This window comes from Agrilus planipennis, unplaced genomic scaffold (genome assembly GCF_000699045.2).
Source record: "Agrilus planipennis isolate EAB-ADULT unplaced genomic scaffold, Apla_2.0 scaffold11, whole genome shotgun sequence".
In the NCBI taxonomy this organism is placed as follows: Eukaryota; Metazoa; Arthropoda; class Insecta; order Coleoptera; family Buprestidae; genus Agrilus; species Agrilus planipennis.
Genome location: NW_020440736.1, coordinates 1,052,601 through 1,068,654, shown reverse-complemented (window position 1 = coordinate 1,068,654; position 16,054 = coordinate 1,052,601). Strand labels below are relative to the sequence as shown.

Below are 16,054 nucleotides of genomic sequence, written 5' to 3'. Positions count from 1 at the left end.
TAATTTATGAGTTCTAGAAGGTTGAGCTATGTAATATTACAGAAAATAGTAATAGTAACTAATAACACATTATACAGTTGCCAAGAACTGCGACTTTTTATTTCGTAAGGTTTTAATACACCGTTATTAAACAAAGAACATGAATAATTTTCACACGCAAAACAACTGATAAATTTTAACTCTGATCCATTGGGAAATGCTCATTATGGGAACTGCTGGAATCTTTCTGAACTGATTCAAAAATTGCTAAAAGATCGGGAGAATTTTTAATCTGCTGTACAAACTCGTTGAGAGACGGATTTTTATCTAAAAAAAAATAAATTATACAAAAAAACCTGAAAAGGCTGATAAGTTTTAACACAGATAAGTTACCGGCATCATCGATTGTCAATAAAGCAGATACCGCTCTCATAGCCGACCTTTTCAGCTCGTCTTGTTTCTCATATTCTTGTTTTACCGAGTTTGCTTTTACTTTCATTGTACAAGTAACCTTTAATGGTTCGATCAGCCTTTCTAATCCTGTAAAAATCAAATGTAAAATAAGGGTTCTTATTGTAGTATAAGTCTATTTATACTCTGTAAAACAGCACCAGGGCAAATTTGCGAAAGTCGAGTGACCATAAGATATGTTAACATTTTAATGTCGTAATGATCTTTGAGTCCTCCTTCAACGTGATTTAAAAATTCGAATATATCGATCCTGTCCAAACAAGAGTCAAGAAGGGTATACATACATTCAAAAGCAGCCTTTCTAATATCTAGACCGTCATCAACTGTATGTTTAAACGGTCCCATTTCAACTTCTCTTATTAATTCTTTCTATAAAAATTTAAAATAGGTATTACAAAAGTGGGTAAGCAAAAAAATTGGACTATAGGAAAAGATTACCTTAATTTTTGTTTCTCTATAGAGTTGCGGTAAAATTGTATCCAAAAGATCTCGTATTAATGATGGTTTGTTATGAGCTGCTGAATTAAATGCAACCAAAGCAACGCGTCGGACGTTAAGATCATCATCTTGTAAAGTACTCAAAACAAATTGTCCTATACACTGACGTAAAAGAGGATCGATGGCTTGGGGCTAAAATGTATATAAAATAACATTTATTGAATTTGTTTTTTTAACAGTTACCTGATCAGAGATAGTAAATTTAACGGCAGTTACGACAGTAGTACGCATTAATGGTGAGGATGATTCGAGCGAAACTTGTAACTGTGGTAATAACTTAACAGGATCTATCAATGTTAGTTTTCCTAAACACTCAGCAACAACATTACGAGTACCCTCCTCGCTACACTCACAATGGCAGAAGAGTTGCTGCCAAATTGCAGGCACAAACGGTAATATTTCCTGAATGCCTTCTTCAGATGCAGATAAACATGTTATCACCTTTAACGAAAATTTAAATATAAAATAAAATGAGAGTACAAAGTACGTAGGAAATGATGCCTACTCAAAATAATAATGATTTAATAACTAAGATATTTCGTTATGGATGAAAGTATTACCTCTTTAAGAGAATGTAGTAAGAGATACTGTCTTCTAGGTTGTTGATCAATTTCTTGAAGAATAAATGGTATAAGAAACTGTTTTAAATTTCCAATAGCAATACTGCCTAAAGCATAACTGGCAGCAGACTTAACTTCTTCAGAAACTGCTGAGAAAGCTTGCAAAATAACGTGTTTCAAATTTGAAACAGAAGTAAGATCTCTAAAATAAATAATACAAAATTAGTATAAATAAAAATAAAACTTTACCAACTGATCATTTACACTTTACGACCGATTTCGCCAATAACAAGTAAAGCAAAAATCATCTGAGAGTCACTTTGGGCACTTTGTATCTCTTGAATAAAATGATTTACAACAGATAAAGCCTCTTGTGGACAAATTACTGTAATAGATGCCACACACTTGGCAAGAGAGTAGAAAGCCTGCTTGTGAAGGTTTCCCTGATTATTTTGAATATTCTGGACAGGGGCCAACATAATCTCTAGAAGATCTTTGAAACCCAAGCCTGGGAGATTACACAAAACAAGTTGTTGGAAAAACTCAAGCAATGAAACCAGAGCAGCTCCTGTAATTGTAAACATAAAATTATTATCACTACTTTAAATCAATCAATATTTTTTTTTACCTTGAAGTAATGGTGATTTTACTAGATTCATAATCTGTGGTAGTATATTTTTGGATATATCTTGCAGAGCACCGGGATGTCGAATGGCTATTGATTTAAGAATAATTAAAGTCCACTGGGCAATATGAAGATCCGACTCATCTAATAACGGTGGCAGTTCGGTTATCACATACTGTAATAAATCTACATACATATAATTATGATAATTTTTTATGAGGCAATCCAAAAGCAAAAGTGTGCTTAATTTCAAAGCTCGCTGATTTTTCCGAAGAAAAGAACCGAGAATCGGAACGGCTTCGTTCTAAAAAGAAAATATAAAGTATAAACGTTTTGATAAAAATTAAACAAGTAATCACCATTATAGGTAGATCAATTTTCAAATCAGACCTTGCAATTTTAGTTAAGGCCTTGACAGTCGTAAGACGAGTGATTTCATTTCTCAGTCGATCTAGAAAAATGGGTAAACAGACGGGAAGTTCGTATTGTAAGACATCGCCCAAATTACAAACTATCTGACCCATGGTAGAAATAGCCCTCTCTTTTACTTCCTGATCTATATCAGAAGCGCGCAATCTTACAAGTGTACAATTGTAAATTTCATGAGCATATGGTCGAAAATTGAAGGTGACTGATGTACCAATAGGGCGAATCACTTTTACAAGTTCTTGTAAAACTAGTAATGCTTCGGCGGTTATTTTATAAAAACTGTCGCCAACTGCGTTAATTACAGGAGGTAATAGAACTGCCATATGTGGATGAAATACTTCTGGAGGGTGAGTTACTAAGAGGCAATGAATAAATACTAGAGCGTCAATTTTCATATTGCTGCTGGAATTCTTCTCGCCTAACGAATATTGAATTCCAGATATTAAATCGCCTATATGGTTCGTTAAGGCTCCAGGAAGTACATTGCACAGTTCTTTGAGTAGTTGAAAACAATCTTGACGAGTTTTAATACTCTTTTCTTTCATTTGTTGCTGCAATCCTTTAACAATGAGTGGAACTTGCTGCTGTAGAAGACATGCAGGAGCTTCCTCTTGTTCCATCAAATTTGGATCTGCGTTTAAAGAAACGCTAGGTCTCGTCTGTTTAAGTAAGGCAATATAAGCATGAAATATATCGGACTTAACGTTTTCTTCCCTTTCTAAACAGAAAAGTAAACAACGGTTTAAACAATGTCATTAAGATACTGTGGGTAATAAATAAAATTTACCTTTAAATCTACTTATTAATGCAGGAGAAAGATATTTGTAGAATTCAGATAACAACTCATGCCTTGTAGAAATAATAGACTCCAAACATTTAGCAGCAGACCTTCTAACTTTCCAGCTCATGTCGTCATCGTCGCTATATTCGTCATTTTCCTCATCCTCATCATATTCTTCAACTGTATCCATTCCTTTATCTTGTACATCATCATCCTCATCATAATTATAATTTGGATCATAAGTCATAAATTCTACACAAAGTTTTGTTATCTGAAGGGATAATAACAACATATTAATACATGTTATCCAATTAATATATAAAATAAAAATTTTGCGTCTTAAACTTACATTGCCTATGTGACAAGTAATTTCTTTTGGACATCTTTGAACAAAAGATTCAAAAGCCTGTAAACAAAACTCACGTAGTTCATCGTCTTCTTCATAGCTAAATGTTTCAATTAGAAGTGGCACAAACCTTTCAATATGTTCTCCAAACCTATGACCAGACTGTCGACTAAGACATATTTAATAATTATCAATCAAATATTTTGAATAGTACATAATTCTTAAAATATAAATTATTAAAAAAAAACATGCAAATTTTTACATACCAAACTGCAGCTAGGCACTGAATATTTGTTCTTGTCTGTGTGGTACTAGCAGTTTTGGATAACCCCTCATGTAGATGATCAATAAGCTTGTTATATAAAGATATATTACAAGACAAAACTAAGTTACTTAGTGCTACTATAGTACGTTTCCTAACTGCTGGTCTTGATGAACTTAATTGTGGTAAAAGAGCATTGATTAATGTAAGATGAAATGATGACAAAACACTTCCAAATCTAAACAATAAATCTGCAACTATGTCTAGTGCTTCCAACTGTACTGAGACATCTTCCTAAAAAGTAATATATATATATACACAAGAAAACATGTATAAGTCTATAAAGTCTACATTATTTACCTAACTATATTAGTTGGTGGAAACAAATAAAAACTAAATTATGCATACCCTTTCAATTGCTGTTGTTAAATGTCCCGTTATTCTTTTACAAATGTTGCTTGATAATCCACCAGGAGCTTGAGGTAATTCAGAAATAACTGTTTTAAGTCCAATGCTTGATATATCTCTCAATTGTTCTTTATCCGAAATCATATTTGAACAAAGAGCTTCTACAATAGTTTCTACTTGATATTCTTTGACTTTATTAACCAAAGGACCTAAACTGTAAATTAATATATTAAAATACTGAAAATAACTTCAAACAAGTTAATACCATTTAACAGCTAAATTCTGCACTTCTCCATTTTTATCTTCAAGAAGTTTAAGTAGCATTCTAACAACTTTACGTTCAGAATCATCATCTAACTTAATACTATCCTTCTGAAGTTCTGTCATTAAATCGTTTGTAGCCATAAATCGAAAGTCTTTATCAGAAGACTGCATCTACAATAAAAACACGTATGTATTAAAGTAATGGAATAAATATTACTTTTACAAACAACCTTCTCCAGAAGATTTGCAATTTGATAAGACACACTAGCCATTCTGTAATTGCTTGTTTTAAACACACACTAAAAAGCAAATGTAATGTAATTTTCTATCCAATCCTGTGTGTAAAAAATAGTCTTTAACGAGAATAAATACCACCGGCCATATTCAACGTGAGTAAACGAAAATTTTAGAGAACTAAATATATTACAAACCGTAATGTCTACTTTTACATTAACTCTGAAATCACTCCCTATTATTTGGTATTTACAAATGGAATAATCATTCCCTATAAAATAATTTTATTAATTAGGTACTGGTTTATTATATTGTAAACCTGTATATAAAACAGCTAGCATTGAAAACCACAGCCAAGAAAAAACAATAGACTGTCATTCTGCATCAGCCTGTCAATCGTATCAACTATAGAGTTTCTAGACAGCACTTGTTGTATCTAGAGATGAGTTAACGGCACTACTGTTAGATTTGATGTGGAAGTGGAACTGTTGTAGTTAGTAGGTAATGTGTTTATTTAAAATAAGCCTTAATTATTAAAATGGAAATATTTCTTAAGTGCCTAATGATACATAATTTGATAAAGATAAAAGATTTATTTATTGAGAACATTGGCAAATTATTAATATTCTTCCGTTTAAGTGGCTCACCGATTACCATAGGAGTTCCTATCTTTCTATATGCTTCTATACACGCCTATCTGAGGTGGCGACGGCGGCTGTAAATTGCCATTTTTATGTTACATGTAAAATTTATAAAAACAGCTTAAAAATGCATGTAAGTGATTTTTACAGAGATAGTTAAATTGTGAATTTTTCTATTTTTCTAGAGTTAAAAGTGTAATTTGTCCAACATCATGGGCAAATTGCTTTCTAAAATTTTTGGTAATAAAGAGATGAGAATCTTAATGCTAGGACTTGATGCAGCCGGAAAAACTACAATTTTATATAAATTGAAATTAGGACAGTCGGTTACAACTATCCCAACAGTTGGATTTAACGTAGAAACAGTGACTTATAAAAATGTTAAGTTCAATGTGTGGGATGTGGGGGGACAAGATAAAATTCGACCCCTGTGGCGCCATTATTACACAGGAACGCAAGGTTTAATATTTGTAGTGGATTGTGCCGATCGTGATCGTATAGACGAAGCTAGACAGGAATTACATCGAATCATAAATGACCGAGAAATGCGAGATGCCATCATTCTTATATTTGCCAATAAGCAAGACCTTCCAGAAGCCATGAAACCCCACGAAATACAGGAGAAATTAGGCCTTACTCGTATACGTGATCGTAATTGGTATGTTCAACCAGCATGTGCTACTACTGGGGATGGTTTGTATGAAGGTCTTACATGGTTAACCAGCAATCATAAATTATAGCATCAGCACAAACATGTTTCTTAGTTCATGACTGCAAAAAGAATCAGTTGTAATTTTATTAGGATATGTTTTGTAAATAAACTTAATCATAATGCATTCATTTATGCAATTGTCTCATAGTGTAAAATATGATGCATTTAAAAGTGAAAATCTTATGGTACCTTAACAAAAGTTACTATATTTATAGCTCTTTTATAATAGGTGTAATGAATTAATGATGAAAATTTCTCTTTGTGCAAAATTAGAATTAGCAGTGGTTACGATATAATTTATTTTTTGTTGTGTTGATACAATTGTTTTTATTTTTAATCTGCAAAAGAAATGCTGGTAGATATACATAATTATAAAAGGTATTTATTGCGACGTTTAGTTTTTTATTGAACACAACTTTATATGTAGGCAGATATTAATATATTCGTTTTGTATTATAAAATATTGAAATAAATTACAGGCATCAGAGTCTGCTAAAATAATCAACACTTTTCATCTGCTAATTGTTTTTTCGTGTGATTAATAATTATGGTGTTGACCTTATCTTGGTACAAAGAAGGAAGGCGCCATAAAAACTTTTATTTCATTTATTAATCGACTTTATGGCAGTTATAAAAAAGTATGAAATGAATTAAAGTATAATCGAAGAAAAATGTACAAAATCAGATATCATGTTGTATAAATTGTTCAAACCCAATATTGATTTCTCCGCAGCATAATGTTACTTCGTGCAGGGCCTGATGGATCTGATGCATCACAACTGCTCCAATCATCTATTGGCTCCTCTATTCCATACGGGTAATGAGCACGAGTTTCCAATTCGTCTTTTATCAAAGGAGTCACTTTACAATGTGGCAAAGTTGTGGGTACTATGGAAACAAAACCTTCCAAGTTGTGCTGTTTTACAGAGGTCGATGAGCTTATCAATCGTTCCGGTGGACGTGGCAATGAAACGGGTTGTAAAGCCTGTTCCTCTTTACTTTGAGTTCCTCCTTCTAAGCCTCTACACTTTATTATTATTATAACTGCAATACCTAATATTACCACTCCAACAACCATACTAACTGCAAACAAAACAAATAATGTACTCATACGTCATTATACGTTTGTCAATTGTATAATTTACCCACTAAAAAGTAATCTCGTGTTATATTTGGACTTGAAATGTATATGGGACCTTCATGTTCTTCGGGGTCATTGGGACCGGGAATAGTGGATGATACAGAGTAAGATGACGTTTTGATTAAAATTTTTAACGACCCTACAGCAGGTTGGAATATGCCAGCAGCGAGGATAAATTCTAACTTATCTTGTAAGCCATCCCATCCAATTTGTATGTTTTTAACGACTAAGTAAATAAGGCCACTTTGCACTTCTTCATGACTAAAACTGTTTACAACTGAATCTAAAACATTCCTTTTTTCTCCAGAACTTCGAATTATTTTCCTTATTTGTCCATGTAACGGAAATTTGACGATCGTATACCGTGGATTACTATTTGTCATTTTCGCCAAAGGAGTTGCATCTAATATTCGAGTCGTTATGCGGTTTCTTTTTCCAACGATTGCAGTAAAATCGCTTATTTGCATTAGTGGTTGTACTTTAACAAATACTTGAACTTCGCTCCCTAGAGAAACGTTTCCTATCGATATTCCAGCAAAAACAGTAAAACTGTCGTTTGCTGTAGTCATATCCGTTTGCATATACATAACGTTTCCACTCTCTAGATCCGTATACGTAAAAGAATTAGCATGGCTATCTTTCACATATAAAATTCCATGTTTTGGTAATTCCCGTACCAAAAACTCCATTTTTCTTTTATCAGTGTTCGTTTCAATAAAAAAAAGTTTTTCAGAAAGTAAAACCACGTTTAAACCCTGCTGGAGAAAAGCAGGCAGTCCAGCAGACACGTTCATATTAATTGGAATTATTTGGATGTTAAAAATAGTGTATTCTGGCCTAAATTTTCCGTCCCAAACCCTTAAATGGAAACTATCCGTTAACGATGTACCATTATGTCTATAAATTACTTTCATTAAATTAACATCTTGTTGAGAAAACTGATTAACTGTAATCAACTCGGGCAAAAGAAGTAACTGTCCCTCTGACGGTCCCGATATAACATCATACCTAACAACATAAACAAACGAGAAAAAATTAAGAAAAACAAAAAATTTTTTATGTAGTACTTACCGTATATCTTGGGGAAATGTATCCTTATCTTCTGTTAACAAGTCGTTCTTTGTTATTGTATAATTTTCACCTTGTACAACTAATAAGTGGGGTGTAGGAGTAATTAAAATAAACGGCTGATCGTTTATAGGGTTTATCTTAATCGGGATTGAAATATTAGTGAGCAATATGTAGCCAGGTATTAAGTACAAGGATAAATATATGCTGTCAAGAAATGAATCTGAATGATCGTGTTGGTAATACAAGTGGCCAGACTCAAGCTGTTCTCTTGTAAAGGTAGTTAAGTTTGGATTATGTTTCAAAAATACGTAACCAAATTGCGGACGTGTTATACTGGCATGAATAACTGGTGATCTTAATCCTGCATGACTTTCCAAAAATGTCATTATTTTTGATAAATTAATTTTAATATTCGTCATTGCACCTTCTTCAACTATTATTTCTGGAACATCAATATATGCACCCAAACCACCTGAAGACACCGATATATCTATCTTAAATTCCTAAAATTGTAATGATTAACTATTACATTGCTGTCATCTAATAACATATTTTTGATCATAAAAACTTACATTCATTAATAGAGTAGTTGCCAAGTAAGATTTAACGTTAAAAATGAAAGAATCGTTTGCATAAAGATCCAAAAATGGATGAGTGTGCTCATAAAACACGCGACTATTATTAACGTCTTCTTGTGTAAAACTGTTTATAACTTTAAGGACGTTCGTATCGTTATAGTACATTATCAGTCGCCCCAAAGTGGGAGGTTTCACAATTTCATAAAACACAGGCCTACCAAAATCCGAAACAATTGCTAGAAGGTGATGGGGCCTTATAAGTTTTTTTTGAAGTGGAAAAATATGTAAAGCTAACTTTGAAACCAAATGTAACTCAACAGGTTTGGTGTTTATGTAAAAGGCATATTCTTGACTTGTATGAACGCCATCAGTCACAGTAAAGGTGAATTTAGTTTCTGTGCCATCTGCATAAAAAAAAAAATTCACTATTGTTTATCAGAAAGGAGAATGCTACATTTGCTTACTTTTATGACGAAATGCAACTAATTGTTTGTTAATAAAATCTTGAGTAAAAAACTGCAAAATGGTATCGGGGTCTGAAACTAAAGATATATTTCCCCACCAGCAGCCTATCACCTGATATCGCAGAGTTTCTTGTGGTCTATCGTCGTCAACTGCAGCTTTAAATTAAAACATAATATAGCAGATATTCTCTAATACAAATATATTTAAGTAACTCAACTTACCAAGCATGGAGTTGTTAATTATTAATGTACTCCCTTCCCAAATGGTAGCACCTGTGTTGTTAATTATCCTAGGAAAATTGTCGTTAACGGGTGTTATATTTATTTTAATTGATACAGGAACACTTTCCTTAACCCCTGCCACTGCAATTATCGACACTTCGTCATTCAAATTCTCAGAATCATCATGCTGATATTCTACTACTTCATCTAGTAACTGACTGTGAGAAAATTCAGTTATATTGCAATTTTTTACTACAACCAAGCAACCAAATTTGGGTTGCATAATAACTTTATATTTCGTTATTTTATCTCGGTAATATTCCGTGGAAACAATTAAGTTATCGACGGTAATAGGTGCTACTCTTCCTTCGTTAACGTTTAAAACATTACTCTTCAAATAAATATATTCTGGTATAATGGCAATTTTCAATTCTAATCCATTTAACCACACCAATCCGTTGGTAACGTTAAAAATTATTTTATCTTCCGTTTTGTTAGCAGCGGATTGTATATACAAAAGTCTCCTTTCGTTAAGTAACGCTTGAGTGAATCTCTGTATGTTTGTTGGTTTATCTTCCAAGTTATTAAAATTAGGAAGTACAGTTAAATAGCCATTGTTTGCATTTTTCGTGATGTGGTACGTTAGAGCACCTGCAGGTACATCAGCTTGGAACACCTTAAAATTTATTAATTTAAATATGTTCTAGTAGTATTCTCCTGCTTACTTTACCTCCATTATATTTTTATCAATCAACGCACTAGTTGATTCTTCTACATAGAGAACATTTAAAGTTTTAATCACTAAAGGTTCCCAATAAGATGCTGGTAATATCCATATGTTTATTTGAGCCATACTAACAGCATCGTAACAGCGTACCCGCAACTTTAACTCGTCTGCGTTCGTTTTCGTAAAATCATGAACGTAATAAATTTCTCCCTTATTAATTTGCTCTTGTGAAAACGATTGGATTTCCTTAAAAATAAAATAAAACAGTAAAAAGAAAACAGAAAACCGAGCAAAATTACTTTGTCGTCATATTTAAGAGAAATTTTTCCGTAATTTGGTTTGTTCATTACTTCGTATATAACATCTTTCTCTGATGCATATAAATTTGTCGAAAATGATAAATTTTCTTCTGTTATCGGAGTTGTACTTGCTTGCTGGACAATCAACTTTTTCGCGGTAAAGACGCGTATAAAAGGGGCAGATGCTTTCACTTCTAAAATTCCATTTACGTAGAATTGACCGTCAGTAATCCATAATTTTATTTTTCCGTATTCGGGGCCTTTATGTTTAAAAAGTATATGACCGTTATTCAGATCTTGCTGGGTAAATTCTGTAGCTTTTGTACTGCCATTTTTCAAACTAATTATTTCGCCATTAGGGATTTCACGACATGAATAAACAATGTCAGACGGCTTGGTGTTTATATCTGCATCATCATATCGCATATCGTTTCCAGTAATTAATTTCTCGCCACCAATTACCACGTTGAAAACTTTTTCAATTGCTCGTTTAGGACTATTGTCGTTTTTAAGTGCGATAATAATTGTATAATTATTAACATATTGAAAATTTTCTCTGGGAGCTAAAGCCATGAAACTGAAATAGTCCGATATACTTTCAGAGTCGTCATGAATATAAAATAAAGCGTCTGTTTCTAGTTCAGATATTGTAAAGTAATTAGTATCGTTTCTTAATGACTCTTTGCCATTTATTTGGAGCATTCCATGACTTGGTTTCTTTGTTACATTAAAAATAAGGCTGGTAAAAATATTACTCAACAAATGAAATTTTTCCAAGGGTATGTTAGCTTTGGCCCCTTCTTCAACAGTAATTGGTTCTAAAATGGCACGGATTTGTGACAAAATTTCTTTGCTTGGTTTATAAATTATGCTAATATTGCCAGTTATATTGTCGCATCCTGGAGCCATAACATTAAAAAAAAGATAATCATTAAAATACGAATATGCCTTTTTATATGTGTTATACTGAATGTTTTTAAAATTAATATCAGCTTGATTGAATGTATCGCCAATTCGCATTCGATATTTTGATGCAGAAGATAATAGAAAACCATACTGAGGATAACCAGTTATTAAAAACGTAATAGATGTTGATGGCAACAACACAGGACTCGTTTGATAATTTATTTGACTTGCTGTCAGCAATCCCTGAGAGGTGTTAAGCGATAACGGTTCGTTATTTATATTAATAACTGTACATTTGATAAACGTTATTCGGAATGAGTAAACTGCTGTTGAATTTAACGACGTTTTAAACTAAAATATAAAAAGTTACAGTACTAAGCAAAAAAAGATACAAACAATTCGTTTACCTGAAATTCATCGAATTTGGCTAAACCATTTCTATGTCTGTACCTAACTCTGTGTAACTGTAGATGCTCACTAGAAAACGTACTTGTGTTCACCCAAACGCCAATGTCTTTTTCCAGTTCGACAAGACCAAACTGAGGTGATTGTACAATATAGTACTCAATTTTTTCAGAAGCAGTAGGATCATTTGAAATAAAACTTAAATTAAATGGGGTAATAACTCCAAAAGATTCATGAGTTAAAAATAATCCCGTATTATTTTGTAACCACCACATTTGCTGATAAGCAGAAACCCTTAATTTAGCAATTTTACTTTCTTCAATGCCATCAGAAACTTGTAAGGAAATGTAGGAATTATTTAATGACGACGAACTGTTATGGACGAACACTATTTTGTTGTCATTTATGTCTTTTTGTGTAAAGGAATATATTGGAACGTTAGTCTTATCGGCGTCTTCAAAATGACCCAAGACTGAATCGATAACTTTAAAAACCAACTGCTCTGGAGGTGTGTCAGAATCGACTGCTTGCAATGTATCTTTCGTAATTGTTTTTTTCTTTCCCTAAATTAGAAAAATATATATATTCATATATAAAAGTAAACTTTTAATACAAAATATGCGTCGGTCTTACCTTGCCTTATAATTGGTTAAGCATGCCATTATTAGAGTGACATTCACCTAACAAGCTGAATCAAATAAAAATAAGAATAAAAAAAAGTACATACACCAACACAATAAATATTATCTGATAAAAAAAATATGTACTTCATTTAGTTTGTTCTAACAATAACTTCTTACAGTGATATGAATTATGTGAATATGAAAGTTTATTTGTTCTATTTAGTTTAAAAAGTTAGTTTTATCAGAACTACTTCACAACTTTATTATCAGTTTAAATAAAAAGAAATGCACGACGTAGATTACTATGCAAAAATAGTTCATGCTTTACAAGCAAATAAATTCGGTACTCACTTGTGCTACTCTCAAAGTTACTGAAACTGGAATATTTAGCTCAGGAGGATCATTCTTTGGTTGAACATGAACTGTAAGCGTAAATTTAAAATTTCCTTGAAGATGTGCCGGTAAAATAAAATTCTCTTTTGAATTGAACTGGAGATCCATCACTATACTGTCCATGTGATGTTCGGAACCATCATGAACATAATGTACTTTATCTTTAGATAAATCGTGAAATGTGAAGCTACCTTTCTCTTCAGGCCAAACATTGATTTTAATAGTTCCATGTTCAGGAAATTGGAATATATGAAAAACAATTCCAGAATCAGCAATTCCATATTTAGGATAATCCAAATTTAAATGCAAATTGTTAGGTGTAATTAGGCCACTTTGACCTTCAACAACTTCTAAAGTTTTCACTGTTAAAATTTCTAGATCAACTGCTGATGTTCCCTTTGATGATGTAGAAACATCAGTTGAAACACAAGTTAAGTTTTTACAAATGCATTGATATGAATCTAGTCCCTTTTGAATGCAAGAAGCTTCTTTATTCTTGCATGGCCAAGTTAGGCATGGATATTGCCAAACACAACTTGGCAATAGTCCTTCTGTAATAACTGCATCTTTTAATCCAATCATTCTTTCACCAATCTTTAAGTGCTGCATGCACCCTTTGAAATGTATATCAGATTGCTTTAAACCTTTTGCCATAGCACGTCCTCTTTTACTTGCTTCAATACCACCAATATAAAACAAGTCATGTAAACTCACAACATGGGTTTTTGTCATTTTAATACTTTTAGTTATTGAATCTACAATAACATCAACAGAAGATGATAAAAATTGAACAAAAATCTTATGCCACTTTCCATCTGCTATGAATTCATTATTCAATACTTCTGTTACTTTTTCTCCAAATTTTAATGTTACTTTAAATTTGCCTTTCCATATTTCCATGGAAAAATAATCCTGTTTGGAAAGAGATCCTTGATTGTACATTACTATACTATATTCTGCTATTGTTTTCAATTCCAACTGCCATTTTAAATTCTTAAAATTTTCTTGTGATATAACAAAAAAACTTTTGTCCTCCACAAAACTAATAGGCTGATTTACATGTGCATCAAATTCAGCTGCACAGTTCCATGTAATACCTTGAACAATCGATTGAGGTTGTCTGTGTCTAGCAAAATCCAAAACTCCAATTCCATTGTATACAATATCTGCTAAACATCCTCTAAAATTTCCTATATGCCCAAAAAATAAATCGGAGAAATTACCATGCCCTCCAACAAACAAACCGTAATGTATGTTTAGTTCAAAGAATTTTCCTGGTAAATGCTTCCTAAAATTAGGAGTTTCAAAAGCATTTACTTTTATTTATCATAAACATAAATTTTACTCACGTTGTAAATTTATTATCCACTATAAGTGTTAAATTTGCCTCTGCTCTACTTATGTGGACTTTATGCCATTTAAAATCATTTAACTTTGAACTAGATGAAGAGACTTCATATTCACCAGATCCAAGATTGATATTAATTTTTAATCTTGTATTGTCTAATCTTACAATACAGTAATCAGTCACTCCAGCCACTAATATAATTAGTGCATTCGAAAGATGTGTTCGAAATTTAAAATGTATATCAGTGGATCCTTTAGCTTCTTTTAAGGGTATTGAAATAAAACTGTTTCCATAAAATGATGCTGAAATAAACAAAAATATTATAAACATTTGCATTTCAAAATTAATATTTATCAAAAGTGAAATCAAAATTACAAACCTTGGTTCACACACAAGTTGGCTGGCAATAACACAAATAAAACTAATATTAACATTAACTTTACGCTCCAAGCCATAATATTTACAACTTTTCTCTACTCTCTTCTCCCATTATTTAAATTTTATTTAACTTCAATATTCAAATTGGAATAATGCCAAAAGCTACCTATTCATTGAATTTATTAGTGAACATTAGCCAACGCTAAACGAAAGAACACCAGGGCGCGAACCAGTAGCACGGAATATCATCCAATTTCTAAAAATATAAAAGAAGGGCTAAAAACACTAAGAATAAGAACACATGCAGTACTACAGCTACAATATAGACGTGATACACAAATTGCATAAATACTGAAGAGCGCCAGCGCGAACGTGCGTATCATTATTACTGCACATCTTATAATATATACATAAAAGACAGTAATAATAAATGAATTTAGAAAAGACAAAACGAGAAAGGTGTTCCTTTAAAATATAAGTGTATGTACATGAAAGCTACTCTCTGAATTGTAATGTAAATAATTATAATTGCGCACAGAAAAATACTATTAAGCAATGTACACAGTTAAAAAGGAAATTTAAATCACTGTGATACACATTGTGATACATGCGTAACGTGATAATATGACTATTTTATTGTGCACAAGTAATATATATGTTATTTTCATCTTTTATATTATTTTACACGCACTGATGTGCCATGAGCTTGAATATCCGTCCTGCATAAGTACACTTACATATAAATAACAATTTTTATCTTTTAAAGGACCATTAACATATTAACTGTGTGTATGTGTGCATTGTCATGTATGCTGTATGTGTGTGGCCTTCATTCGGGGAATTCCGTAAAACGTCGTAATCTATCAAATATAATACCTAAAATCCGTACCACCTATAGTGGCGGCTCAGGCAATAAAACTTTCAAATGATTTGTAAGTTTACTTTGTCGAATGACTAACATCTACACCAAACAATTGGACGGCCCGAACTTTATTTAGTGGCAATTTTAAGAGGTAATAGTCCTTACTGAATCTGTCTGTGCAGCTGAGATTCGAAATTTCGTTATAAAACCTCCTGTTTAGGTTTCGATAACAAAATACAAAACGTATTTCGTTTGAGAACTGCCATAATATTGTAATTCGAGGTAGGCGTCAACAAGGGCGGCCACCACTTCGTTGTTTCATTGCTTGAGCAGCCACGTTACGTGATACGGGGTATATACTCAACAATACAACACACTGGTACTATTACACCATACAACTATACACCTCTTAAGCCAAAAACCACAT

The 16,054-nt window shown here is 32.4% G+C and overlaps 3 protein-coding genes across 7 annotated transcripts; 1 reads left to right on the top strand and 2 right to left on the bottom strand.

The window, feature by feature from the left end:
- Positions 1-62: 62 nt before the first annotated feature.
- LOC108733783 (cullin-associated NEDD8-dissociated protein 1) lies at positions 63-5,240 on the bottom strand. 2 transcript variants are annotated; one of them, XM_018465088.2, is made up of 15 exons: positions 4,854-5,239; positions 4,625-4,794; positions 4,360-4,573; positions 3,956-4,245; positions 3,693-3,858; positions 3,350-3,614; positions 2,493-3,280; positions 2,137-2,437; positions 1,773-2,076; positions 1,509-1,710; positions 1,132-1,389; positions 889-1,080; positions 576-819; positions 373-519; positions 63-306 (listed from the first exon to the last, which is right to left on the bottom strand). In XM_018465088.2, the coding sequence occupies exons 1-15, from the start codon at positions 4,893-4,895 to the stop codon at positions 176-178; spliced, it is 3,714 nt and encodes a 1,237-aa protein (XP_018320590.1). In that variant the 5' UTR covers positions 4,896-5,239; the 3' UTR covers positions 63-175. The 2 variants fall into 2 exon arrangements, with proteins under 2 accessions (XP_018320590.1, XP_018320588.1); XM_018465086.2 differs by having other exon boundaries at positions 63-519; positions 4,854-5,240.
- A 279-nt stretch (positions 5,241-5,519) lies between these two features.
- Positions 5,520-6,601, top strand: LOC108733786 (ADP-ribosylation factor 6). 2 transcript variants are annotated; one of them, XM_018465095.1, is made up of 2 exons: positions 5,520-5,631; positions 5,684-6,601. In XM_018465095.1, the coding sequence occupies exon 2, from the start codon at positions 5,711-5,713 to the stop codon at positions 6,236-6,238; it is 528 nt and encodes a 175-aa protein (XP_018320597.1). In that variant the 5' UTR covers positions 5,520-5,631; positions 5,684-5,710; the 3' UTR covers positions 6,239-6,601. The 2 variants fall into 2 exon arrangements, with proteins under 2 accessions (XP_018320597.1, XP_018320598.1); XM_018465096.1 differs by having other exon boundaries at positions 5,540-5,627.
- On the bottom strand, positions 6,400-16,009 carry LOC108733782 (chondroitin sulfate proteoglycan 4). 3 transcript variants are annotated; one of them, XM_018465083.1, is made up of 13 exons: positions 15,503-16,009; positions 14,767-15,021; positions 14,389-14,689; positions 12,998-14,327; positions 12,026-12,586; positions 10,713-11,969; positions 10,417-10,659; positions 9,687-10,362; positions 9,465-9,620; positions 8,995-9,404; positions 8,423-8,925; positions 7,356-8,359; positions 6,400-7,293 (listed from the first exon to the last, which is right to left on the bottom strand). In XM_018465083.1, exons 2-13 carry the CDS (start codon positions 14,840-14,842, stop codon positions 6,917-6,919), a joined length of 6,894 nt encoding a protein of 2,297 aa, XP_018320585.1. In that variant the 5' UTR covers positions 14,843-15,021; positions 15,503-16,009; the 3' UTR covers positions 6,400-6,916. The 3 variants fall into 3 exon arrangements, with proteins under 3 accessions (XP_018320585.1, XP_018320586.1, XP_018320587.1); XM_018465084.1 differs by lacking the exons at positions 6,400-7,293; positions 7,356-8,359; positions 8,423-8,925; ... (4 more) ...; positions 10,713-11,969; positions 15,503-16,009 and adding an exon at positions 12,657-12,711 and having other exon boundaries at positions 12,495-12,586; positions 14,767-15,245; XM_018465085.1 differs by lacking the exons at positions 6,400-7,293; positions 7,356-8,359; positions 8,423-8,925; ... (5 more) ...; positions 12,026-12,586; positions 15,503-16,009 and adding an exon at positions 12,653-12,711 and having other exon boundaries at positions 14,767-15,245.
- Between the last annotated feature and the right edge of the window lie 45 nt (positions 16,010-16,054).

Coding starts and splice junctions, on each gene's coding strand:
- LOC108733783 (XM_018465086.2), bottom strand. CDS start 4,895: ATGGCTAGTGTGTCTTATCAAATTGCAAATCTTCTGGAGAAG. Junction 4,574..4,624: donor CAGAATTTAGCTGTTAAATG/GTATTAACTTGT, acceptor ATTAATTTACAG/TTTAGGTCCTTTGGTTAATA. Junction 1,390..1,508: donor TACTACATTCTCTTAAAGAG/GTAATACTTTCA, acceptor TTTTCGTTAAAG/GTGATAACATGTTTATCTGC.
- LOC108733786 (XM_018465095.1), top strand. CDS start 5,711: ATGGGCAAATTGCTTTCTAAAATTTTTGGTAATAAAGAGATGAGAATC.
- LOC108733782 (XM_018465083.1), bottom strand. CDS start 14,842: ATGGCTTGGAGCGTAAAGTTAATGTTAATATTAGTTTTATTTGTGTTA. Junction 9,621..9,686: donor AATTAACAACTCCATGCTTG/GTAAGTTGAGTT, acceptor TTTAATTTAAAG/CTGCAGTTGACGACGATAGA. Junction 8,360..8,422: donor ACATTTCCCCAAGATATACG/GTAAGTACTACA, acceptor TTATGTTGTTAG/GTATGATGTTATATCGGGAC.